We start from the raw sequence: 26,564 nt of genomic DNA, 5'->3' as shown, positions 1-26,564 counted from the left end.
TGCTTACTTGATTGTTGATCTGAAGGTGACTTTGGAGTTAATCTATGCTGATCTATGCTTATGCAAAAGAGACAATCAGCCAGCCCAAAAGAGAAAAAGACTCCAGCACTTCTCCACCAGTAATCAGCACTCAGATCAGCATAGAATAGATTAACTCCAGGTCACCTTCAGACCAACAATCAAGTAAACAATACCCCAATGGAGAAACTGCCAGAGCCATTAGTAAACAGCCCAACCAAAGAATCCCTAAGACAGCCCCCAACCACACAGAGAGGCAAGACACCAGAATATAAACAGACAACAAACAGCACTCCTTACTAGCACCGATGATGTTACCTAGTTAGAATAATGAAATGTCTGCAAGAAAACAAGCAAGCTCAGAGAGCACCAAGGACCCCTCACATTGAAAAGTACCCAGCTCAAGAATTATGGGGCAAGGAGTGGTTTTTGAGTGAGCAATTCAAAGAGGCTGAGATGTGCTGCAATCAAGACTGTGTTTCAAGTGAGAAATGGGCAGAATGTTATAATAGTGTTTTATCACAACATATTTTTGCTTGTTGAGACCAAGCTGATCTTTCTCAGTGTGTGCATTGTTAGACGGTTCTAGCCCTTAAAGTGGAAACTTCAGCGAATACTTTTCCCTATTCCTGGAAGTAAAAACAGTCATTAAAGGTAGCATGATTTGTTGCTTCTCATGGCACTCACAAAGACAAATTTTGCCTCACAGGAGAGCCAGGCAGTGGAATTATTAGGAAAGGATTTAGGGGTGAAGTTATATATTTTTTCTATACCGGTAGATAGTGACCAAAAGTTCCCTGTAAATTGCAGAGAGGTTTACCACTACAGCTACAGCCAAAAGTCAGAACAAAACGCCATGGACAGTAAGCCACCACCATTCAGCTTGAAAGCCCATCACCACTTCACTGATGCCTGCTGTGAAAGCCTATCAGTATATTGTTGTTTTCATTTGAAATTTCATAAGATCATCAAATCTGTTGAGATTTCAAGATGAATAATTGATTTATTTTATTATTTCAAGTTACATGGCTGCCCATCTCAAATTCATGACTCTGGACAATTAACAATAAAAGCAGCATTAAAGTTTTTTTTTTAAGAGCAAATAGTTTCATCTGATGGGATCCTGGAGGAGAGCCTTTTCTGCCATGGCACCCATTTTCTAGAACATCATCTCCATTTCAATGGAAAGAATAATGGAGCAGTATTGACAAGTAATGCTATTTGTCACAATGTTAGATCAGCAAGTCACCTTCTACTGTAATTATACAACTTAAGGCAGTGCACATCACATTCCTGCTTCCTATTTTCCCCACAATGCCATGAGTTGGCATGTTATAGGTGGCATTACTAGCCTAAGAGTTGACACTGACTTGATGGCACATAATCAACGATATTTACCAGAGCCTGGGACCAAAATCTGTAACTTTCCCCATTGCATTTAACCATACCACAATGGCCCGACAGAATCTTTTTTTCTCCCAAGCCCATAAAAGGAAGAGAGACTTAAAACTGGAGACCAATTAAGGCAGCAAAGAGCTACCCTTCGTGGTTCGTGTCGTATCCTAGTGTCCTAACATACCTAGTGTCGTATCCCTCCAACACTGGCTTGAAAAAACTTTACTTTGCTATAGTTTCTCCTAGCAAACTAATGATATTCACGTCTACGCGATACCCATCAAGCACCAGAAATATTCTGTGATAGCAAGGCAGGGAGCAAAGTGTTTCCCATCATGCAACGGGCGCCAAGGTACTTTGCCTGACTCCATTTCCCGGCATGCTTTAGTTTGGCGGATGGGGGTGGCGGAGCTTGCCATGTAAATCCAACGGCTAATCCCGCCCACATTTGTTTTGCCGCCGGAGTGGATTTGCCATGGCGGGCTTGTTGCCGCGGCACCAGGCTCTTTATAAGAGTTTCCGGACCCCACCGTGGAAAGAGACTTTCCGGCAGGTAAGCAGACCAACTTCTGCCCTCTCCTCCCTTCCCCCCCCCGTCCTTGGAACGCTGGAGGCGCCAATGATCCAAGGTTGGAACGCGGGCGGTCAGTCCCGCCGCCAAATTGGTAGTCCACGCCCGGCCAAACCCGCGTCCAATCCGGAAGAGTATCTGGGTTGCAGGCTTTCCTGGGAGGGAGACCCCTGGAAAGAAGTGGGAGTAATCTCTGAGCCACGAAGTCGTAAAATGCCTGCAGTTGATTCGGGTTAATGTCAGTCTCATTAGATTCCCTTTCGGAAAGTCCGTCAACGCACCTCTTAAACCTTAATTCGTAATTACCATTGACTTTCAGAGTTTACTAATAAAGGAGACTATTTTAGCTCAGGGTTGACATAAGGGGTCCTTGGTGCTCTCCGAGCTTGCATGTTTTCTTGCAGACGTTTCATTACCCAAACTAGGCAACATCATCAGTGCTAGTAAGGAGTGCAGTTTGCTGTCAGTTTATATTCTGGTGGCTTGCCCTGTCAGTGAGGGCAGTCTTAAAGATTCTTTGGCTGGGCTGTTTGTTGTTGGCTTCTTTGGTAGTTTCTTGATTGGGGTATTGTTTACTTGGTTGTTGGTCTGATGTTAACCTTGGAGTTATGCTGATCTGGGTGCTGATTGCTGGTGGATTGGTGCGGGGGGGGGGTCTTTTTGTTCCCTTTTGGACTGGGTGATTATCTATTTTGCATAGTCTATAGATGGCTAATTTGTTAGAGTGCCAGGCTTCTAGAAATTCCCTGGCCTTTTTTGGGATTTGGCTTGGTCTAGGATGGTCACATTTTCCCAGTTGAAACAATGTTAAATCTGTCTATCTGTCGTGAAATTAAAGAATTTTCATAATGTTTTTTGACAACTAGTTGCTGTTCATGGATGTGTTCTGCCAGTCTTCTGCCTGTTTGTCCTACATAGTGGTTGTTGCAGCCCTTACATTGTATGTTGTAGATGAGTCCTGTTTTTAATTCTGGGCTTGCTGAGTCTTTTGGTTTGCTTAGGATGTTTTGAAGGGCTTTGACTGGCTTGTGTGCTATGCTGATTCCATGTGGTTGTAGTAGTCTATTTGCTGTTTCTGAGATATTCTTATTTATTTATTTATTTATTTATGAGACTTATATACCGCTTTAAGTGCAAGCACTCTCTAAGCGGTGTACACCAGTAAGCAATGTAATATGTATATATATATATATATATATTTACATTGCCCCCAACAATCTGGGTCCTCATTTTACCTACCTCGGAAGGATGGAAGGCTGAGTCAACCTTGAGCCGGTGAGATTTGAACCGCAGACCTGCTGAACACAGTCAGCTAAAGTGGCCTGCAGTACTGCACTCTAACTGCTGCGCCACCTCGGCTCATTCTTGATGTGTGGCAGTGTTAATTCTTTTTAGGATTTATGTTGGTTGTGCTGTATTGGGTTGAGTGATCAGGGACTTTTTGATGAAGTTGCTTGGATATCCATTTTGTAACTCCAAGGTTAACATCAGACCAACAATCAAGTAAACAATATCCCAATCAAAAACTGCCAAAGAGCCAATAGTAAACAGCCCAACCAAAGAATCTGTAAGACACCCCCCCTAGGACAAGCCACCAGAAAATAAACAGACAGGAAATTGCACTCCTTATTAGCACTGATGATGTTACCTAGTAATACATAGTAATGCAACGTCTGCAAGAAAACAAGCAAGCTCAGAGAGCACCAAGGACCCCTCATTTCAAATTGGGGCTAGCATGAATCTTGTATTCGTCTCTGTCGCAAAAATGAATAGGAGGGACCTATTGGGTTCAGCTTTTGCTCTAAAAGGCGCAGGAAGCCACTATAGCTAGGAAATCCTTTGCATAAATCCATCTTGTGTGTCTTTTTATTCATTCAGCTTTTATAATGCGCAGCTACAGGGGACTGACAGTACAGTTGCATCCATTTCTGGATCAGAGACACTGCTCACAATAATTTATTCCTTGGTTACCTTGCATTTGAATTGTACTGGAATGAGCTGTACCTGATGCTGCCCTTGAAAACCATTCAGAAGCTCTAGTTGGTCCAAAACACAATAGGACAAATAGCTATGAATGCATCTTAGCCAGTGTAACACACAATTTTGAAGCTGCATTAGCTCCCAGTGCAATTTAAGGAGCTGGTTGGCTTACAAAGCCCAAGGCTGACTGCTTTTGGGACTCCTTATCTCAATTATTTCTACCTGTATAGGATAGACATACTCTGGATTCCTTCTATTAATGTTATTTGATGGGACCTAGAAGGTGTGGCTTTTCTCTCATAGCATCTCCCCTGTAGAACAGTACACCCTGAGATATGAATGGCCATCACCCTGCCAATCTTTTGTTGGGTGCTAAAAACCTGGCTCTTCTCTCAGGCATTGTGGCAAGACATTAGGCAAGCCCATTTTTAGGGAATTATCTTTGTAGGTCAAAATAGTGTCAGGAATTATGTGTTTTAATTGTTTCAATGTTTGTTTTTAAATTGCATGTTAATGACAGGGCAGTCATATAAAATTAAAATGACTTTATGTGCAGTCACTTTATTTGTTTCATTTTATAATCGAGAGTTTTGTGATCAATAGATAGAAGTGTTATTTTATTTACAGAACATATAGTACTGTTGGCATATATACAGGTAGTCCTTGACTTACAACCATTCATTTAGTGACCACTTGAAGTTACAATGGCACTGAAAACAAATGACTTATCATTTTTCACACTTAGAACTGTTGCAGTCTCCCTGTGGTGATGTGATCAAAGTTTGGACTCTTGGCCACTGGCATGTAATTATGACAGTTGCAGTTTCCTGGGGGATCAAGTGATGACTCTTCGCTACTTTCTGACAGGCAAAGTCAGTGGGGAAGCCAGATTCACTTAACGTGTTATTACCTAACTGCAGTGATTCACGTAACAACTATAGCAAGAACGGTCGTAAAATGGGGTAAACCTCACTTAACTGTCTTGCACAGCAATAGGAATTTTGGGCTCAATTGTGTTTGTAAGTCGAGGATTATCTGGTAGTGCTGCTCAAAGAGAAATAAGTTGAATCGATTATTATCCTTCAAGCCCTGACTCCATTCTCAGTGAAATCCAGAGGTTGCTAAGCCTTCTGGATTTTGAGCATACTTCAGTAAATTGCATACTGGTTTAAACTAATTAGTTATGTGCAATAAAGGCAAAATGACTGTTTGCATCCCAGTTCCAGGTTAATATTACATGAATTTTGCTTTCTTATTCACTGTAATATAAATACAATTTTATACACATATAGAGACATGCATGTAGAATAGTATATAATTCTTTATCTCCTTGCTTTGTTTTTTGCCACCTCTTGTCTGATGAAATATACAGGTAGCCTTTGACTTAGAACCACAATTGAGCCTAAACTTTCTACAGCTAAGCAAGATGTTTGTTAAATGAATCACTGCAGTTATTAGTAACACAGTTGTCCATGTTGACCCTGGCTTTTTTTTTCTTTTTTTTTCTTTTTTGCTATTTAGAAATAACTGCTGATACAAAGTTATTTTTTTTCCCCTTTAGCGCTGTGTAGAGAGACTGAAAAGTAGTCGGGCCAAGTTGCTAGAAAGATATCGTCAAGTGGGAGAAAATGGAGCTTGCAGATCAAATAAAGCCTTGCTTGTACAGGAGGTGATGGAAGTTGAGTGGAAAGCTTTGCAGTCTGTGGATTCTCAGCTACCCTCTCTGAGAAAGCAGGACTCTTCCCAGGTTAGTGCCGTATGAAGAAGTTGGGGGTGTGTTTGTTAGGACAGAAGACTGGTGTCCATGTTCTTAAAGCAGTTTCTCAACTTTAGCAACTTCAAGTGTAGACTTCAACTTCCAGAATTCTTCAGCTAGCCATGCTGGCTAAGAAATTCTGGGAGATGAAGTCTACAGATCTTCAAGCTGTCAAGGCCAAGAAACACTGCCTTAAGGGGATCAATAGTTTTTTCTGATGTCATCATGCAATGGTCCTAGGGCCAAAAGGTAGGCAGAAAATCTCACAAGATGGTATTATCGCAGTTGCAAATCTGGGCCAAGTCTTTTGAGAGATGTCCAATTTAAAAGTTTATTTTTATTTATATTTATTTCACATCAGCTTGAAATAGTGGTTTAGGACTGGAAAGAATGCCTATTCTTGCTTTAATAGCAATTCATCTACATATATTTTACATGTTACATGTTTTCTTATTAAGCAAAAAGTAAACACTTTTATAGTTCCTTGTGGAAAGTACCTTTGCATATGAGGCTTTTAAAGTAATTTATAAAACAATTTCAAGATAGTTTGAAAAAATAAGCAGTGGGATGTGAGTAGAAACGCAATTTACTTTTAATATGTTGTACTTTATTTTATTTATTTTTACTGTAATTTCTTTGCTGTGAGTTGCTCAGTAATTGAGAATCAGGCAGCATGTAAATTGAATAAATTATGTATTGTTTTGAAAAGCCAACAAAAAATACTAAATTTTGAAGCAGTCGTAACTTAGATGGGTGGGGGAAATGAATGCTCAATTGGTGCTATGGAGAAAGCATGACATCTTGAATTCCTTATAGAAAAGCTGTGTTAAAAACATACTAATTTTTTTTAAAAAACAACATACCATTCTACCGTAGTCAGAATGCATTGTTCCAATAAGAATTATGGGCTTGACCTAAAAGTATACCTTAGAGGCCAAAATGCCTTCCAGCTTCTTGAATGATGGACCTGATGTTACAAAGCTAAGAAAGAAAGCAGGGGAAAGATTTTTACTAGAATTCACTGTGGGCTTCTGAGAATCTTTGGTAGAGAGAGCCTAATAATATGTACCATGTGCTTGGATTGGTGGAGGGGTCCTAGGCAAACATTTGTTTCCAGTCTTCATTTTGGAGACAGTATGTATGAAATGCAAGCACCCTAAGTGTCTCTCTCACACACACATATACCATTTCCCTTCCTTAAATATTATGACCAGAACACTTAACTGGGTGCTTTTCTCTTTAGATGCTTGAAGAACTGGCTGTATTGGATGAAATCCATCAGGAACTGATCTTGCAAGGTATCCAAGCTTATTTTTGATAACTGCTGCTTTAATTAATGCTTTTACTGAAGCACAGTGCATAACAGACCTTGACATATTTGGAAAAAGCCAAGCAGGGTCATCCAGGAGTTTACTAGGAAATCTCAGGGCTATGTGCCCTTCAGCAGTGCATGCTTGTAAACTCTACTGATAAAAATGTACCTGAGTTAGAATGTGATGATGGAAAGGTATGATCAACTCAAGATTAGATTCAATCCTATTCCTAGAAACTAAGTCAATGACTTTGGTAGCCGCTCTATCTTAGTTCAACCTCCCTCACAGTGTTATTACAAAGTAAAGAAATGGACCACTGCATGAAGCACTAAGGAAAAATGGAATAGGAAGCTAACAAATGTATTTATTTTTATCCTACCTTTGTTATTTTTATAAATAACTCCAGGTGATCAACATACCTAATACCCATTCCTCTTTCCCCCAATGCAACAACCTGTGAGATGGGTTGGGCGGGTCATATTAATCAGAAAGTGGATCAAAATCCAGGTTTCTAAGCCGGGAATTTTCAGCTCCATGGAGTCACTAGGAATTGAACTCAGTCTGAAAGAGATTTAACCAATTAACAGCAATGCTCTCTTTTGCAGAACAGCTGGCCATAGAGGAATATGAGCAAAGCCTGAAGTTTGATGAGGACTGCCTTAATGCAGTGCTTGATGGCTTAGATGCAGAACACCATATCATCTGTCCTGTTTGCAGAAGGTGAAGTAGTGATTGGCTTGAGAAATCTCTTGCCAAATTGTAAAATCTCTGCCTGGTACCAGGCCACATGATTATTTATTTATTTAAATCCTACCTTATTATTTTTAGAAATAACTCAAGGTGGAGAATGTCTATGGAGATTCTCAGTCATCCAGGTCATGATTGTCCCAAAGGTGCTTTTTCAAAAGGCAACTGGACTTTGTTTTTCCTCAAAGACGTTTCGCTTCTCATCCAGAAATCTTCTTCAGCTCTTCAGTCATCCAAGAAGCTTCTTCAATTAGAACTGAAAAAGCTTCTTGGATGAGAAGTGAAATGTCTTCAAGGGAAAACAAAATCCAGTTGCCTTTTGAAAAAGCACCTTTGGGTCAAGGTGGAGAACATATGTAATACTCTTTCCTATTTTCCCCACAACATCCTGAGAAGTGTGTTGGGCTGAGAGTGACCAGCTAACTTTTGTTACTAGAATCAGACTAAAACAATCTCCTGGTTTCCTAAACCAACACCTTACCCACTACTACAAAGCTGGACTGTTATGTCAGATGCAGGTTCAGCTTCATTTACTATAATGCGAGTTCTTTTTATGAAGATATTTTCCTTCTTCCATCTTCAGAGATAAGTGAAGACCAAAACTTTGGTTTTCCTTACTTGCATCCTGAAGTAAGGTTAATTTTCTTAACCAATGGAATTTATAGTATAATATGGCAGTGTGGAGGGCTCCATATTCAGGATTCCAGAAAGTGCCTCCCATTCTTCCTCCTTTCTGACTTTTCTTGTCATGCTGTTCAGTCACTGATTCATAGCTTAAATAAATAACTTCCATTTCTGCAATCACGTTCTCTCCCTCTTACTGACCTGTTTTGCACATGTTGCTTGACTAGGGAGTTTTTGTTCATAGTTTTATATCCCATAGTGGATTTCAACGTCTGGAAATCCCAATTTCTCAGCTGTTGTGATTTGTGAATAGGCTACTATGTATTATTCACTAACTATGCCTTTGTTAGACATCAGAACTCACCTAGAGAAAACTGGCTAGACTGATAGCAACTCAGAATTCTTCTAACATACCTGCTTTATTACTATGGGAAAGAAATGCTTTCTTCAGTCATTTGATCCTTCTCCTTGTAGACTTTAGTAACAATTCATGGCAAGTTTTAGTCACTCAATTTCTGCAGAAGATATAAATTTGACCCTAAAATTGTTTTAAGGCTTCTGGTTTAAAATAATCAACTTTTCAAGGTAGTACAGTAGCAGAATGCTCTTTTGATTTAGTTTATCAGTTGGTGGGTTTTTTTACTTCCTTTCTCACTTGATCTTCATGTGTGAAGGCTTTGAGGGCAATCTAGATAAACTACTTTTCACTTTCATCGTTGCAATTCTCTTTGCATCTAGGAACAATCTCAGTGTGATGAGTAACATGGTTGCATGCCAATGTGGACTCTGCATCAACAGCCTGGTAAGCAAATGTTAAGGAATTTCTGGGCAGCAGCTTTACACCATTCTGCTGGGGCTTCCTGGGATGGCTGAGACTTCCAATGGCGGCTGAAGCTTTGCACAGTGGCTCAGCGGCTTCTTGCAGCCCTCAAGTCACAGCACACACTAGGAAGCCTGAGTCGCAGCATGGCAAGCGTTCCAGGGCTGCACAACTCTGCAGGGCAGCCAAAATGACAGAGGTGGAAGAGGATAGGCATTTGGGGGGAGTTGAAGGGGAGGAAGTCCCTTGCTTTGGAAGGACCAAGGCTCAAGGTTGGAAGTGACCAAGCCCGGAATGGCTTGGATTGGGGTGAGTCCTTGACTAATGATTGGTGGAATTCATTTAACAAATGCTGTTGCTGAGCGATGTGGTTGCACTTTACGTCTGCATTGCTTAGCATGGAAATTCCAGTCCCAGTTGGGGTTAGAGATGGAGGACTACCGGTAAGATAAAAACAGAAGTTTCATGTAAGAGATTAAGGTATTTCCTTCATACCCTATTTGTGAACTTTCCATAGCATCTGGATCGTCATAGTAGAGAGCAGAATGCTTAATTAGATAGACCTTCAGCTTTATTGAGAGCTGTCCTTAGAAAAAGTATGAATGCAAGTTGGCACCTGATTTAAAACATCCTGTACTCTCTTCACGTGTTTATAATGGGAGGGAATTGGGGCAAATTGGCAACTGGACAAGCAACAATCATCCAAACTTGATTGTTCTCTTTTAAGGGGATGACTGAGGAAAAGCTCCAATTGCTCTTAGAAGAATGTCTGATGGAACATAGCCAACATTGTCAGCACTGTCCTGAATTCACCATAACTAATATGACGGAAGGAGAAACTAATCTTCTTATGAGCTGTCAGGTAAGAATCCAAATTCAGTCAGAATATTCACTGACAATTCACTCCAATAATCCCCCCCCCAAAGAATTTTTACCACTAAAATCAGAAGCATTGTTTCTAATATACAATATTGTGAATCCAGTGCCAATGTCACCCTCTTGAAAAGTAAAGATGTCCTTGAGCTGAGCTCAAATATTCATGGCTTGCATCCATGCAGTTTTCTTGGTTCACCCCTTCCATCCTCTGGGATTTTTTTTATCGTAATCCAAAGCCTGGAACTTTCAACAGTTCCACCCTTCAGGTTCTAAAGGACAAGCCTGGAATCATTCATATGGTTACTTTTTTGTCATCTTTTTATTCTATTTAAAGACTTTGGCTAAAAGGTTTTTTTAAAAAATTGGAACACAAATCAGAATAGCTAGCTTAACTTTTCTGTAGAGCAGTGTTTCTCAACCTTGACAATTTTAAGGCGTGTGGACTTCAACTCTGGCTGGCTGTGGAATTCTGGGAGTTGAAGTCCACATGCCTTAAAATTGTCAAGATTGGGAAACACTGCTGTAGAGTATCCCAGTTTTGCCACAAGAATGTTTTCCTTCCTCATAACCATTAGAGGGAGAAAAACCCTCTAGAGAGAGGTGCCATAGTTTTCCAAACTTAGAAGATGGAAGATATGTTTAAAAAATTGCATAATGTTGCTCAGTGGGGAAGAACCATATCTATATTAAAATACACACCAGCACTTTGTTAATGAATAAGGACTATATTTAAGAAACAATAACTTGCATTTATTTTTTGGTTCTAGGTTTGTGATTCCTGGACAGTGATTTTTTAATTCCATCTGTATAACATTCTACAGTATTGTAGAAAGGCATTGCTGTTGTCTCCCCCTTCTTCTTTAGACGGGTGTTTATGTATATAATGTTCACAATGTATAGAAATACAAAAGGTGTTCCTTTTTTTTTTTAATTTAACTGGATCTATGCTATTTTTTTCTAAAGCGTCCTGCTGAATAAACGCTCTCCTTTTATGATAAGAGCTGGGTATTATAGATTTGGAGACTTTTCTGGTTGCAGCACTTTTTTGTACAAATTCTTGGAAATGTTGATCCAAGTTGCATGTACTTTCATAAAGGGTTAAAGGACTTGCCATGTGTGAAGTACCTATTTTGCAAAGAATATCTCCTAGATTCCAACTGGTGACATTTTTGCTTAAAGGAGGTCAGATAACAGAAGGGGATGGTTATATTTCATTCTTGGACATGTCTAAAGGCCAGGACCAACAATTGTACAATTAGTTTGGCCAATGTACCAGTCACCAACTCTGAATTCCTGTTAGTGGAAACAACACTGGCTAGTGGGGTGGTTGATTACATAAAGCAGCATAATGCATGTCATCTTTTTAATAATATCTGGAAATAAAGCTGTACTTTCATGGAGTGCTTTCCTCCCAAATATGCTGCTGAAATTCAGAGCTGTGATTATAAGGAGAGAGGGCAAATTACCCCTCTCAATAACTAGAAAGTCTCTGGTAGCCCCAATGTATCTTTTTAGAGGAAAGACACTACCCCTTATTCCACAAACTGGTTTTTAGCCTGGCCTCCTTTTGTCCCAAAGAATGCTGCCTATTGGTAAGCAATGGCATAAAGATCCACTGAAAATGGAAATACAGATTTCTGTTGCATGCTGGTTTTCTGGAGTTCTATGGGAAAGTTGTTCATTGGTAGTTTCCGTTTCAGAAAATTCCAGAATTTGGGTTTAAGGAAGTCCTTGATGTATAAGTTGGTGCATTACTGACTTATGTTTATTTTGAGAGCCACTTTAGCAAAGAGATTGGATAGTATAGGAAAAATTCATATAAAATACTGTATTATTTAAACACTGACAAGCTGGGATAGAGGGACAAGAATATACCATCAGGTATATTTCCCACATTTGGGAAGAAAGATTCTTTGAAATCAAGTAATTGAAATCACTTTATGATAGTCAAACAGTATCTGATCCAGATAAAAGATCATTTTGTAGTTCCTTCTATTTTCTTAAAAATAGTTTGACATTGATGCTGTACTCCCACCAAAAGGTGTAATAAATTAGATACTTCCATTTGCATTTTTCCCCATGCTAGCTTTAAAAGATCTAATTCAAGTCAGCTGCAAAACAGTGGCTCATGTAGATAAGTTGGCCAATTCATATTACATACTCGTATAATGTATCCCTGAACACACAGTATACCATATTTGCACTAATACACCAAATGTATTCATTCCTGCCAATGCCAATTCTGATTAGTGTTATATGCTGCATTTAAATTCAGTGTAATTTTTTCTGTTGGACTTTGTAAAGAAAAAAAAGCTGGTTTATTATACGCAGTCGTATTGTTGACTAGAGCTAGTTTTAAGCAGCATGTATTGGTTCAGACAGTTCCATTACTATGTTTTGAATCACCAAAAGATCAGTGTGATTCCCCTTTCTCTTATCCTTCTGCCAACAAATGAAAAAGTTTTTTTTTCTTCAAACAATCTTTTGTGTATAAATAAGTAGCTAGGTGGGTACTGTTCATTAATATTCTGATTATTTTAATTATTTTTTTACTTTCTGCATTGTTGACCAACCTGAGTTTTGTTTATTGGAAAGGCAGGATATAATTTAAGAAATAAACTACCTCTAAAGCTGTTAACTTTGTGATGTTTTCTGCTATTTGAAATCCAGATGCAAAACTACCTATTGCTTCTTTTCAAACATTAAACTACTATAAGATTCTTCATTTTCTCTTATGCTATAATCCATTGTACAGTCAGGACACAAATTAAACTGGTGCCCTTTATAAAGATTTGAGCAGAACCTGAAGAATCATTTTAGCAATTTCAATTATTAAGGGCTTAAAATGGGATCCTAGCTTGACTTTACTTCCACTTGCCATGTAGTCTTCCCACAACTATGGCCATACTCCTTAAAGCAAAAGACATTAATCAAGAGCTTTAAACTTCATTCCTTTCCTTACTATTTGCAAATTATGCAGATAAATCATGACTGCCCCACAAACCTCTTGAAAATACCTCTGAAGGGGAAAAAAAGGAAAATGGATTGAAATGTGTTTATTATATTGTGACACAGTCACTTTCTCAATCTGTTCATTTTCTCCTCCACCTCCTGCACAATATTATGCAGTTTAGCAGCCGTTTTTGTCAAGGCAACAAAGCTTTCTTTAAGGTTTCCAGTCCCTTCATTTCTGCCTATATTGTCAAGACCATCAAACCATTGTAGAACCCCTTCAAGGTGCCCCTGGACAACCTTTTGCTCTTCCAGTTCTGCTTGTAGAGCTTGCTCAGCACACATTTCAGCTTTAAGTTCTCTTTCGAGCTGGCTGATTTCATTCTCCAGCTCTTGAAACTGTTTTGCAGTGTAGCAGAATTCCTCTTGGAGTTTATCTTCTGGAAGACAAACGTTCTTGGGGATGCTCAAAACTGTGCTTAAAAGAGGTTCTTCCATCTTAGTGAACAGATTATCGAAGCGTTCCTTCATGAAAGTAAAGAATTTTTCTGTGCTCCTCCGGATTAAAGTAGGTGTAAGACTAGGACAGATGTTCTCTAGTTTATTCAATATAACTTTCTCCACTACCAGCATTATATGAGAAAGATGATCTTGAAAAGCAAAATATATCCGCAACATGAATGTTTGAGGGGTAAAACCAAAAAATTGGGCTTCATATACCATTGGATTTATTGACATCTTGAGAAATACCTGAAAAGAACATTGTTTTAGAATAATCAGTCTTTAGTAAGTTAATTGGACTGGGTTCATACATTGTGCTAAATTGTCGGCCCTTTGAGGTAGTCCAGACAAGAAGTATCAACCACGAGGTTACTATAAGGTTACCATAAGAAAGTACATCTCTTCTCCCCTTGCTTTTATGTTCCAAGAAACTAAGGAGGGTCCCTTCTGAGATTTTTGCTACACTATTACTTCTGTGAGCTAAGGTGCCTCTTATCTCACTGTTGCCTAGTCTGCTGCTGCCTCGTCTTGTTTTTTTGAGGACATTCTCACAGATAAAATGCCTCTACAAAGAATCTTAGGGCTGGAAAGGACCTCAAAGGTCTTCTAGTCCAACCCCTGCCAAGGCAGGAGATCTTACATCATCCTGGTCAAAGAATTGTCCAGTCTATTTTTGAATTGTGGGACCACCCACAATTCCAGGGGGCAAGCTATTCTATTGATTAATTGTTCTCACTGTCAGAAATTTCTGCTTGCTTCTAGGCTGGATCTCTAATAAGCTTCCACCCATAATGTCTTGTTACATTTGGTGCTTTGGAGAATTGTCAGTCCTCTCTTTTCTGTGAGAGCCTCTCAAGTATTGGAAGACAGCTGTCATGTCCCCACTAATTCTTCTCTTTGATAGGCTAAACATACCATTAACCAAGCCATAGTAAAATGTGGTTAGGTGAATATATCACAAAAATTGGATTCATATCACTTGCTGAAATAAAATGGTCTAGCACAGTGCATGATTACTATTAGAACTGATAAACTATTCCAAGCATTTGGGCACATGGTCATATATGTAACTTCTTTAAAAGAAAAAGAAAAATGATACTTGCAAAAGTAGGAGGAAATTTTGAAAACAACAACAACCCAATCTTATGGACAGGAAAAGAGGCAAGTGGACATACAATGAGTGGACATACAAATCAAATAAATCATTCAGTAGATATCCAACCCCACTGGATAAAAAATATATGTTCAAAATTACTTGATACTTGTAAAATAAAAATGCCTATGCAACTTGATAGCTAAATAAAATTATGAATACTAATTCCACATTATTGAAATGGTTATTAAATGGACTGATTTATTACAGGAGAATATGCTTGCAACTGAGTAGTATTATATTACTAGAGAATGTATCAGACATTTAAAAACTAGCTATTTTTAAAGAATTCAAATATTCAAGATTTACAGAAATCAGGCCACCTGCTTTTCTGAAGAAACTTGATAGAAAACATTGCATTGGGCAGCTGTTGGATGATGGAATTTTATATACATAGGAACTTGCAAACCTTGCTTTTTTGAATTTTAAATAAATTCGATACCAAACTTGTTAAGCCTCAAAACTCTTTCTAATTAAAGGGCTCTAAACACTTATTACTGAATTTGGATACTTTTTCTGAATAATACAGCAGTTATCAATAGTGAAAAATTATCTCTGAAATTTTTTTGCCAAAGAATCCATTTTTATGAGAACTTAGCATTTGGAATAATAATGAAAAAGTCATCAATAAGAATTGATGAAAGCTAGAATAAAAGCATCACCGTACTGTGCTTATTAGTCATAACTGAAATATACTTCCAAATGGAAAGTAGTGAAAAATGAATGTAATGTTTTCTTATAGAAATTTATACAAAGTAATTTTTGACAAATATGACCGAAGTTCAGTAAGTTCCAAAAGCAGAACTGTCAGAAGCAGTTTCTCCTTTCCAGATATAAAGTATAAATAATAAACCTATACACATTTACCTCAGAGCAATTCCTGTTAAATTTATTAGGACTTCTTTTCAAAAAGATATGTGCTTGGTTGGGTTTTAAAAACAGGAATGTTATACAATTAACAGAAAATTGAATAGGATCATCTGGTACGTTTCCAAATGTTTTCACACTGGTAAGGATGTCCCCTATCAATATATAATATATAAAAACAATATACCAATTGTTTAACTATGTCAAAAATCTAGCCCAAAATATGAACAGATTATTTTGTTTGGAAACCAAACATGAATGGACCAGAATTTCAGAATTTAGTTCAATTTTAGATTTATGTTTGCTATAAACAAGCAAGAATTTTATCTTGTACAAACCTTCCAGTGCTGAAGGATAAATAATGTGACCGGCTCAATCCTGTAAAATGCCAGGACAGACAGCAATTTCCCTTTAAGTGATCCCTGATTGTTCTTCTGTTTATCATCCTCTCATAGAAAACTTGTTGGTTGTTGTCATTTCATTCTTGATCAGACAAGTCGGTTCTTCCCGATTCCCCATCTTTACATTTTTGGACCCATCGATGTACAGTACTCACGTCAATACAGTCATCCCCATAAACTGCCTGCATTCGGCGATGAATTTCAATTGGAGGGACTCCTTTGGCAGTCAAAAACTCAATCACGGCACGTTGCTTAAAGCGTATTGCCGAATACTCAGTGCAGGCTTCCATTTCACGAGCAATAGCAACCCAACCTTTTCTCTCTCATCAACTTCCCGCCAACTGAAGCGAAAAAAGAGATGCTAAAAAACAGGTCAGAGGCTCTAGAGTTAACACTGGGGCCATTACTTTCCTGTCCATCTCAACAATGGGCAGCACAAGCTTATTTAACGCCTCAAAAACAAAGAGAATGCAGTGTTGGGCCTGAGCCGGAGAGGCCCGAATTAGGATCCGAATTCAGACCAGTCCCTCTTCCTTCGGCTCAAGCTGCCTCATAGAACTGAAGCCAGACCTATATTTATCTATTATTTCTAAGGTGCGCATACATTTTACGCCATATACACCCACCTCCTGGTGAGATATATACATTTAACAAATAAATGTAACATCACTGAAAACTGCCCTCCCAATGTCATTTCCCCTTTTAACGGGGGCGGGAAAGCACTTCTGGAATATTGTACCTGTGAAATAGTTTGCCTTCCTTTCTTGATTTCCGTTTAATACCCAAAGATTATCTAAGGTTTGACGGTCACTGGCCACGTACTTCGCCGTTTTCTTTGTGCTTTTTGTATCGCATTAACATATAGTCCTTTTTTGCTCCATTTTGCTCTATTTTATTATCGTCTTATGCTTTAATTTAAAAGGCTATATTTTTTTAGGTCTGGAGCTCCAACTTACCTCAAAACTTCTCCGTCCCCGGGTAGGATTCAAGTTATGCTCAAAGATATTTCACCGAATTGAAATTCACTTTTCCCGCCTCTTTGGTCTGTTTGTTGTTCCGAACGGCTTCCCTCTCACCCGCCCCTTTCCACAGCTAACCACAAAGATGGGGAAGACTAGAGCTACCGAAGACTACATTTCCGGTAGTCGTCACGACTCTTCAGCACACCGAATCAGCTTTGATTGGGTTCAACAAGTAGACGGAGGGAGGGAGGTGGACGGCGCAGATTGGCTGAGGGGAGAAAAAAAAGGAAAAATGGAAATGGCAGATTGGCTATTCAGCCAATGGCTTTGGGGATATGATTGGGCGACATCGAGGAGATACTGTGAGCTGAGGCAGAGCTTTAGGCGGCAGCGCCAAGATGGCGTATCAGACTTTCCGGCAGGAATACCTGCAGGTGCCTCCTGTTACACGGGCCTACACTACCGCCTGCGTCCTCACCACCGCAGCTGTGGTGAGTGGGGGAGAAGGGTGGGTGTCCCGTGGTCGTTCTGTGGTAGAATAAGCAGTCGTTCGAGGGGAATCCGCAGAGCCTCTCCTTTGATATACTCTACTTTGGCGATTGGGCAGATGTTTTATTTCTAGAATTGGTCGTGATGAACTCTTTTTTTCCCCTCTCTGATTCTAATAATTAATTAAATTTATATGCCGCCCATTTCAGTATCCGAAGTGACTCTGCGCGGCATAGAAACTTTGTGCAGCTTAAGTTTTGAAGAAAGGTTATATCTATGGCATTGAATATAAACAATCTTTCCACTCCTGGTGACCCATCCGCTAAGAACCGATATTGGATCAGGCCATGAAGAGTTAGGATCCCTCAAACTGATTTACCATATGGTTGTAAAAATTAAAATGAGGCTGAAAAGAGAATTAAGCGAAAATTGTGTAAAATAGAATCTGGAACCCAGTCCATATATAATCAAAATATTTATTATTTCACTGAACAGTAAATATAGTGTGAGAAACCATCTTCCAATCTACTTGCCCACAACATAACTAAAGTATCACATAGCTGTCCTATTATTTGCTAATATTACTGTAGACATTTTTCTGGTATAAACATAAGTAAACTCACAGCTTAGAATATGGTGCAAAACAAAATAGATGAAAATATTAGATCTTGGATATTGAAAGTATATAGATTTTTAGAGCAGTGACTTTTGGGATAGTATGCACATAAGAAAAGCACTCTTAGCATGTTTTTCTCAGTGGCCAAGCAAATACTTGAAAAGCAGGACAGTAGCTTTCCTTTTTGCTGCAAGTGTAACATTAAGTTTATATGTACAGATATTTATTACATATTTTATCCTTTTTTTAAAATTTATCTTAAAAAGTGGTCTTTGCTATACCCTGTTGTACTATTATTTTTTTGCTTAGAATTATGAAAGAGAATAAATAGTCCAATAAGAGTGTTCATCTTTATGGAGGGAAAGAGATAGTATTTTGATTTGTGTTTTAAAAAACCCCAGCAGGTTCTACTTGGTTTATTTATTTATTTATTTATGAGACATATATACCGCTTTAAGTGCAAGCACTCTCTAAGCGGTGTACACCAGTAAGCAATGTATATATATATATTTACATTGCCCCAAACAATCTGGATCCTCATTTTACCTACCCCGGAAGGATGGAAGGCTGAGTCAACCTTGAGCCGATGAGATTTGAACCGCAGACCTGCTGAACACAGTCAGCTAAAGTGGCCTGCAGTACTGCACTCTAACTGCTGCGCCACCTCAGCTTGGTTGGTATTGGATGAAATCAGATGAATGTTTATGCATGAAGATACAATAGATTGGTTATGGACTAGATTACATCAGGTCATCACGGAACTCCAAATTCAATAATATAACCTGCCTGATGGTGGATTCATAAATTATAGTGTTGTATAATTATGCCTTCCTTTGTATTTTCTTTTTTTTAGCAATTAGAATTAATCACACCTTTTCAACTGTACTTCAATCCAGAATTGATATTTAAAAACTTTCAAGTAAGTGCTTCTTTGCATATCAGTTTTCATAAAGGCAAGTAGCATAATTCAGTTTTCCCAAATCAGAATTGCTGGTATTTTTAACAAGTGGAACCAAGTAAATAATCTCCCTCCCACATTGTATGGTGTTTTGCTCAAGTTGTAAATGAAATTCTTGAGATTTATGGTGAAAACCTCTAATAGCTACAAGCTTTATTCCTAATAATGTTACATGTTGATTCTGCTACAAAATATGATTACTCTGTAATACAATGAGCTACAGCTGGTTTTGCTGTGATTCTTATTGGACTGCAAACTTTAATTAAGCTAGTTATGTTTTGCCATTCATTCAGGCAATATTGATAACATTGATTTTTTAGCCATAACTAATTATAAAGTTTGATAATCAGTGTTAATAAATGCAGCATCTTACAACAGTATTCTGTATGAGACCTTATTTTTAAATATACATATTTAGGTCTTCTGATACAAAATCTTTGCTTTAAGCAGAAGCAGTGTTACTTCTGGATACAAAGTACATTTACATCATTTGAGAGGTTTTTTTGATTTAGCAATAGCAATAATACTTTTATGCTGCTGCACAGTGTTTTACAGCATTCTCTGGGCAGTTTACAACATCAGCATATTGCCCCCAACAATCTGGTCCTCATTTTAGCAACCTTGGAAGGATGAAAGGCTAAGTAATCTTGATCCAGTGAGGATTGAACTGGCAGTAGGTAGAGTTAGCCTGTAACACTGTATTCTAACCACTATGCCACCCTCAAGTAAACAAGCATTTGTTTAAATGTAATTTATTAATTCCTCATTCCTCATATCTCTTGCAGGTATGGAGGTTGGTTACAAACTACCTTTTTTTTGGGCCAGTTGGATTCAATTTTTTATTTAATATGATATTCTTGTATCTTTTGCTTATCTTCTGTGTGGAAGCTTACATATGGTTGCATATATAAGACCCTTTAGAGAACTACCCAATGAAAGTTAGTTGAATCTTCTAGTTTTATTTTATTTATTTAATATACTGCCATAATTTACATCACGGGTGTCAAACTGCGGGCCCGATGTGTCACACCAAAACCGCACCCACCTCATTGCCAGCAATAGAAAAAAGTCACGATACATCGCGGCACGTCATGTGATGTTGCGAGTTTGACATCCGTGATTTACATGGACTCTAGATGGTGTAGCAACAACTTTAGAAGCAAATAAGTAATTTAAGGGGATGACACTAGCTGCAATTCCTTCTTTGAAAAATATTATAAGCCACATGTTTATCCTGTTTTGCTGAATTTTAAGGGTAATCACCATTTGTTTTTCATATGTCAGCAGTGCTAGCTCCTAATTTGTTTACAGATGGAGGTTTTAGTTACTTAAGTATTTTCTCATTATAGCTCTCCTGAAGCAGGTACTACCAACTGAAATTGGTGAGGATATTCACCAAATAGTTTTTTACATTTATAATATTTTTTTATTAAATCACCTGGAGAATGAGACTTCAAATCTGGTCTTATCCATGAAAACCAGCAGGGTGACCTTAGGCCAATCACACACTCTCAGCCCAACCTACCTCACAGGGAAGGAGTATTAGGTGTGTTCACTGCCTTGAGTTATTTGTAAAAAATAATAAAAGTGGAATATAAATAAAAATAGCTTTGAAGCATTGGATGTTGAATCAAGAATATTCCTTTAGTTGCTTGATTGCTACATGCTAAACATATGTTATTGCTGACTATATAATTTTTAACAAAACTTTAAGATGAACATGAGGATTTATTTTGAATACATGTTATTGATGTTGATTTCTCCAGATCCATTTTCTTTGTAGAAGGAATATATTTACACATCTGAGCCAAATAATGTATTTGTTTATAAAATGTATATAGCTGCCCATTTTTAATATACAACCTTAGTGCCTAAAAATAATCCATGGAAAAACAACTCATATCACAAGTATAAAACAAAATTATAACCATAACCCAACAGAGAACATGAACATTGTGATTTGTTCTTGCTGCATCTGTGAGATCTGCACTTATAATCTCCAAGTGTAAAAGTCTGAATTACAAAAATATAATTTTTGGCAGCAAATCAATACAAAATTAGATCTGTAATAATAGGCGGCAGATCCTTTACATTGGTTGTAACTTGGTTACAAAAACCTACGTTAGATTTTTGGATTGTATGGGCTGAAAGTCCCTGATGTATCCCAATTTTATGGCATAGACGTTTTAATATCAGTATTGACCTTTTTTCCAAAAAGATCTGATAAAATAATTGACTCTGTGTAATTAACAATAGACTTGAATTATTTCAGTTCTAAAAGCTAAAATAAGACTAAAGGTGTACCTTAAAATCCTTTTCTTCCACCTCTGAATCTGAAGCTAAAACACAGTACAGTTTAATTTTCTTGTAAAAATAAAATATGTGTCTACATCAACTTTTCCTGAACTGGTAATCAGATATCGCTATTGTCGAATGCTTGAGGAAGGATCATTTCGTGGCCGGACAGCAGACTTTGTATTTATGTTCCTTTTTGGTGGACTCTTAATGACTGTATCCTTTTATTGTTGGATTTTATATGTAAGATCTGGGACAAGACAAAATAATTATAATTATTCTCCAACTATTTTGGGGATAGCTCTTTAATAATGAATACGTCTTCTAGGAAGGCAATTAAACAATTTTTTTTTCAGAAATGTATACTTCGTGAAAGAATTCTAGGTTCTTATTTTCATGGAAAGCTCCAATTCATTCAGTGCCATTATGATATTCACTAGGTCTGATCAGGGGAAATTATTTATAAAAACAACAATTTTTAAAAAAAGAAAATATTTCCTTGGTTTGATTTGGAACTGGCTGGGCCTTAACTTTCTAAAGAATCTCAAATGTACCGCTTCACAAAGATATTCAGAACTGTGGAAAATTTTGTTAGGTGGTACTTTCAAACAAGATCATTTCTTTAAAATATCTTAGAATTTGAAAACCTCTCTGAAGAGCAGAGGTAGTCTAAGCTTATTTAATTTCAAAATACATGTTTACTTGCATGAGAAAAATACTGGTAGTGAAAAACTTCAGACGTTCAGAACAAGGTCCAATTCTGACCTACTGCAATAACTTTTATTTCCTTTCCTCAGGTCAGTGTGCAAGTGTCTCTATTTTTATCTTCACAATCATCTAGTGACGATAATTAGGCTAAGAATATAAGATCAGCCCCAGATCACTTTGCATAATTTCTTTGTGAAATTGGAAGTGAAACTAGGCTTAATGCTGAGTCACACTAGGGCTGTATATTTATGTACATTAAGTGGCAACCACTCTCCAGGTGAAGGGACTTGGCCAGTTTACACTCAGATACAGGTAGTCTTTGACTTACAACAGTTCATTTAGTAACTGTTTGAAGTTACAACGGCACTGAAAAAAGTGACTTGTGACCATTTTTTACACAACTGTTGCAGCATCTCTGTGGTCATATGATCAAAATTTGGATGCTTGGCAACTGACTCATATTTATGACAGTTGCAGTGTCCTGGGGTTATGTGATCATTTTTTCCAACCTTCTAACAAGCAAAGTCAATGGGGAAGCTAGATTCACTTAACAACTGCGTTACTAACTTAACAACTGCAGTGATTCACTTAACAACTGGCAAGAAAGTTTGTTAAATGATGCCAAGCTTGGTTAATGATTGTCTCAGCTAGCAACATAAATTTTGGGCTGAACTGTGATCATAAGTCAAGGACTATCTGTACTAAAAACAAACTCTTTTTTATAGTATTCATGTGTTTGATTATGCCATGCAAGTGCAGAAATCCTATCATAGTGGCTATTTTCCCTCTTCCAGTATATCTTTTTCCTGGAGAATTAACAAGTTCAGGTCTGTGCAGCTTTGAAAGATTTCACTCAGTTGAGGCATTGCATCAGTCTCAGTTTAAAAAGTTTTGTTATGATTAGACAAAAATGGTTTGTAATCTGGTCTCAAATCTGTACCACAGGTTGAAGTAGATCTGCTTCAGGAAACCTGTCCTGCTAAGGATTTTCCACAGTGTGTAAATTAAGCAATAAACCTTTCCATTGTGAGGGTTCTTTTTTTCTAAGATTTGGAATGTTACTTTAGGGCAGTGGTTCTCAACCTGTGGGTCGGGACCCCATTTGGGGTCGAACGACCATTTCATGGGGGTTGCCAAACAACGCAGTCCGCCATTTTTTCCCCTTTTTCCTTAGCTGTGCTACTCCCTTTTATTCTATTGGCTTTTGAAAGCCAATAGAATAGAGTCTCTTGAATAGAAGAGTAGCTTCTATTGCCAATAGGAATTGTCCAGGCTGTCTCTGCCCTGCTGAGCCCGCCAAAAGTCCCATTCTGCAAACGGTGCTGCAATTGAGTAGCCCTCGACTTACGACCGGCTGAGTAGTCCTCGACTTACGACCGGTTGGGGGTCGTGGCATTAAAAAGATTGAGAACTACTGCTTTAGGGTTTAAATCTGATTTACCTTTTGGTTCTTCCTCATTCCTAATGTGCCACTAGACACTGAATTACCAAAATAAATATGTATGCAGGATTATTACTTTCTGCTAATTATTTTTAATTTTTTTCTTTGATAAGAGTACAGTGACTTTTTCTTTAACCATTATTCCTGTCAGCTTTTTGGTTTGTTTGTCAATTTGGTTTTTTTAGGGCAGGCATTTACGATAATGTTAGTTTATGTCTGGAGCCGCAGAAATCCTTTTGTTCGCATGAATTTCTTCGGGCTTCTCATCTTTCAGGCCCCATTTCTTCCATGGGTCCTCATGGGATTTTCACTTTTATTGGGAAACTCCATTATAGTAGATCTTCTAGGTAAGATGATTCTGTCAGTAAATGAACTATAATAAAATCCTTGTCTTGTTGATCTGCCTTATTCCTTAAAAGTAGTTATCTGCTTTTTTGATTGTGCATACTAAAACTGAGATTTTAAGGGCATTTTTAATACAAAGTTACAATTATGCAATATATTGATAGTCCCTGAGGAATCCCAGCATAATTACAGCAGCCATGATTACACTGTTAGAAGATGTGACGAGTCGGATCATTCTGGAGGAGGATTATCTATGTAGTTATTAAAAGTCATCCTTAACTTGATGGCACATAATAAAAAAATAATCCTTGGCAGCAGCCTCTTTTACTCATTATGAGGGAATACAGATTTGATTACCTAGCTTAATAATGGGAATTATATATACTTCACAGAATGTAAAATGCAGAATTCATAAAAGCACTACTGTGCTGCTTGTTGTCTTACAGTTTACGTATGAAAAAAGAGGCCAAGAAAAGCAATTCTATGTATAAAAATCTTATAGGAACAGCTTGCAAAATGTAACCTGAGGTGCTTCTTCTTAAAATAAATGAACTGATGGTGTGAAAAACTATTAAATGTTTTAAATTTTAAAGCAGCAGGAGTAGATTTTGCGTCCACCTAAATATTCACACAGTTGGAAAAGGAAACTTTTATGAAACAGGCTTTTAAAATGCCTTCTCCAAACTGGAGTGATTAATGTTGGGTAGTTGGGTGCTTTTTAGACTTTTATAATAAAACAATGTTGTATTTCAATATTTCCCCCCCTCTTCTCTAGGCATTGCTGTGGGTCATATATATTTCTTCTTGGAAGATGTCTTTCCAAATCAGCCTGGGGGAGGAAGGCTTCTAAAAACTCCATATATATTGTAAGTGCTTTCTATTATTTTTTAATTTATTTTTTAATTTAAATCATTTATATAGCTGCCCATCTTATAGGCAACTCTGGGCAGCTCCCAATCAAAAATGCTTTCTTTTGTGAAGGGTATAAACTGAGAGGGAAGAGACAGAATAAACTGTACTCAGACTAATGCAAAACAGTTGTATTCAGCAAGAGAATTCCAAATGGACAAAGATGGAATTTAATCCACACTGAATTCTGGATTACTGTCTTAATCTCCCAGATTTCTCCACTGTTTTCCAAGCTTGGCTTAGTTGATCGTACCTAAGAGGTGTATAATTAAATGGAATTTCCAGAGGAAGTCTATTTTGATATTAGAGCACATGTTTCACTTGATGAATATCCTGAATTCAAATCCATCATGTATAGATAGAGCTGGGAATAATATCTAAAATCTAGAGAAACACTGTAAGTTAGCAAAATACTGATCTAAATGGATTGGTTGCCTGACTCAATATACAGTGTCAGATAATTGCTGTGGAGAATATTTGTCTATAAGTACTGTTTGTTGGATTTATAAAAGCATCTGACTGGTTACTTACAGAACATTGAATAGGTGTTCTTTTTGAGCTCAGACCTTTTCATATGTCATTTACCATGCTAGACTGAACCATATCATCTTAGAAAAGTCTAGTAGATTTTAAATCCAGTTAGAATTCAGTTTATATCTACACAAAGGAATAATCAGTGATAACTGATTAACTTGATAAATATCAATAACAAGAGCTAAAAAAAAATCACCCTATCCTACATTGCTGCTTGGGCTTGATGAAAGCTGTATTTGGTATATCTGGAGAATATCAGATTGGGGAAAGCTGTAATACAGTCACAAGAAATTAATTTAGAAGCAGCATTTAAAAGAAACTTTTTAACAAATTGAGAAATACACAATATATGCAGTTCAGAACTGTGGGAACTAATGGTTCTTCCTAAGCCAAATATACATTACTAATTCTGGCCACCTGCTCTTTCCAATTACCCTTGAGGCAAAGGAGAAAAGAACATGTTGGCAGAAATTATGGAGCTTTAAATGTTTCCCTTCTGTTAGTAATGTATGTACAATTTTCTATTTCTATTGACTTGAGCATTATATATATATATATACATATATTGTTTAACAGGAAACTAATATTTGATACTCCAGAAGAAGATCCCAATTACAATCCATTGCCTGAAGAAAGGCCAGGAGGTTTTGCATGGGGAGAAGGTCAGCGCCTAGGAGGCTGAGATCCAGCAAACATCTTTGACGAGAGACTAGGCAAGCAAACGACTCTGGAGAATGGTTCTGTTCTCTTGTGCATAAAGGAAGTTTTGAGAACGCTGAATATGCAAAACATTTTTTCAAAAATGAAAAAAAAATCTGATCAAAAGACATTTTGCAAAAAAACTGACTTCAAACCCTCTTGGAGACTCTTATATTGATTTGTTTAGAAATGAATGATCCAAGCCAAGGAAAACTGGAAATGCACATTCTTGTGTTCTTCAGTTCATGTGTAAAAAGAAAGATTTGTAAGGCCCTTTTAGTTTTATTTCATACAGGACTGGGTAACTACAGAAGATGAATAAAACTGTTTATTTTATTTTTCCTTTTTCATTACATAATTAAACAAACAAGCTTACTTGACTTGCTGGCCATGGCAACGGTGCCTGTGAAGCAAACTACAACTGAAGAGCCTCTTTTTTTCTCAGAAGATTTGGGCAGATTTTATATGCTAAATTATGTTAAAGTCTTTGTGTTTACCAAAACCGGTTTACTGTTATGTTTGCAGTGTAACCTCCAATGTTGGCCAGGGACCAAGGCCGCTGGTTGATAAGGTTTCATATGTAAATTGTAAAATTGGTTAGCTATAAGGTACAACCCATCTTCCTTATATACAG

At 37.6% G+C, this 26,564-nt stretch overlaps 2 protein-coding genes across 6 annotated transcripts; one reads left to right on the top strand and one right to left on the bottom strand.

Moving 5' to 3' along the window:
• Nucleotides 1-1,840: 1,840 nt before the first annotated feature.
• Nucleotides 1,841-26,266, top strand: LOC120304279 (derlin-2). Of its 4 annotated transcripts, XM_039334664.1 has the most exons (12): nucleotides 1,843-1,966; nucleotides 5,526-5,711; nucleotides 6,964-7,018; nucleotides 7,639-7,753; nucleotides 9,143-9,206; nucleotides 9,952-10,086; nucleotides 18,895-18,960; nucleotides 19,785-19,858; nucleotides 21,417-21,510; nucleotides 23,595-23,790; nucleotides 24,564-24,654; nucleotides 25,808-26,266. In XM_039334664.1, the coding sequence occupies exons 1-12, from the start codon at nucleotides 1,889-1,891 to the stop codon at nucleotides 25,911-25,913; spliced, it is 1,260 nt and encodes a 419-aa protein (XP_039190598.1). In that variant the 5' UTR covers nucleotides 1,843-1,888; the 3' UTR covers nucleotides 25,914-26,266. The 4 variants fall into 4 exon arrangements, with proteins under 4 accessions (XP_039190599.1, XP_039190601.1, XP_039190598.1 ...); XM_039334665.1 differs by lacking the exons at nucleotides 23,595-23,790; nucleotides 24,564-24,654; nucleotides 25,808-26,266 and adding an exon at nucleotides 22,948-23,175 and having other exon boundaries at nucleotides 1,841-1,966; nucleotides 21,417-21,537; XM_039334667.1 differs by lacking the exons at nucleotides 18,895-18,960; nucleotides 19,785-19,858; nucleotides 21,417-21,510; ... (1 more) ...; nucleotides 24,564-24,654; nucleotides 25,808-26,266 and adding an exon at nucleotides 10,868-12,735 and having other exon boundaries at nucleotides 1,841-1,966.
• Nucleotides 12,574-17,080, bottom strand: MIS12 (MIS12 kinetochore complex component). 2 transcript variants are annotated; one of them, XM_039334668.1, is made up of 2 exons: nucleotides 16,931-17,080; nucleotides 12,574-13,802 (listed from the first exon to the last, which is right to left on the bottom strand). In XM_039334668.1, exon 2 carries the CDS (start codon nucleotides 13,788-13,790, stop codon nucleotides 13,176-13,178), a length of 615 nt encoding a protein of 204 aa, XP_039190602.1. In that variant the 5' UTR covers nucleotides 13,791-13,802; nucleotides 16,931-17,080; the 3' UTR covers nucleotides 12,574-13,175. The 2 variants fall into 2 exon arrangements, with proteins under 2 accessions (XP_039190602.1, XP_039190603.1); XM_039334669.1 differs by lacking the exon at nucleotides 16,931-17,080 and adding an exon at nucleotides 15,912-16,313.
• Nucleotides 26,267-26,564: the final 298 nt, after the last annotated feature.

Source organism: Crotalus tigris, unplaced genomic scaffold (assembly GCF_016545835.1).
Source record: "Crotalus tigris isolate CLP2741 ecotype Arizona unplaced genomic scaffold, ASM1654583v1 scf7180000017632.1879674, whole genome shotgun sequence".
NCBI classification, from domain to species: Eukaryota; Metazoa; Chordata; class Lepidosauria; order Squamata; family Viperidae; genus Crotalus; species Crotalus tigris.
This window is presented reverse-complemented; position numbering and strand designations above follow the sequence as displayed.

Excerpts from the sequence above, each read along its gene's own strand:
- LOC120304279 (XM_039334664.1), top strand. The coding sequence starts at position 1,889 with ATGGCGGGCTTGTTGCCGCGGCACCAGGCTCTTTATAAGAGTTTCCGG. Across the intron at positions 18,961-19,784 it reads TGATATTTAAAAACTTTCAA|GTATGGAGGTTGGTTACAAA; the intron begins GTAAGTGCTTCT and ends TATCTCTTGCAG. Across the intron at positions 24,655-25,807 it reads CTAAAAACTCCATATATATT|GAAACTAATATTTGATACTC; the intron begins GTAAGTGCTTTC and ends ATTGTTTAACAG.
- MIS12 (XM_039334668.1), bottom strand. The coding sequence starts at position 13,790 with ATGTCAATAAATCCAATGGTATATGAAGCCCAATTTTTTGGTTTTACC.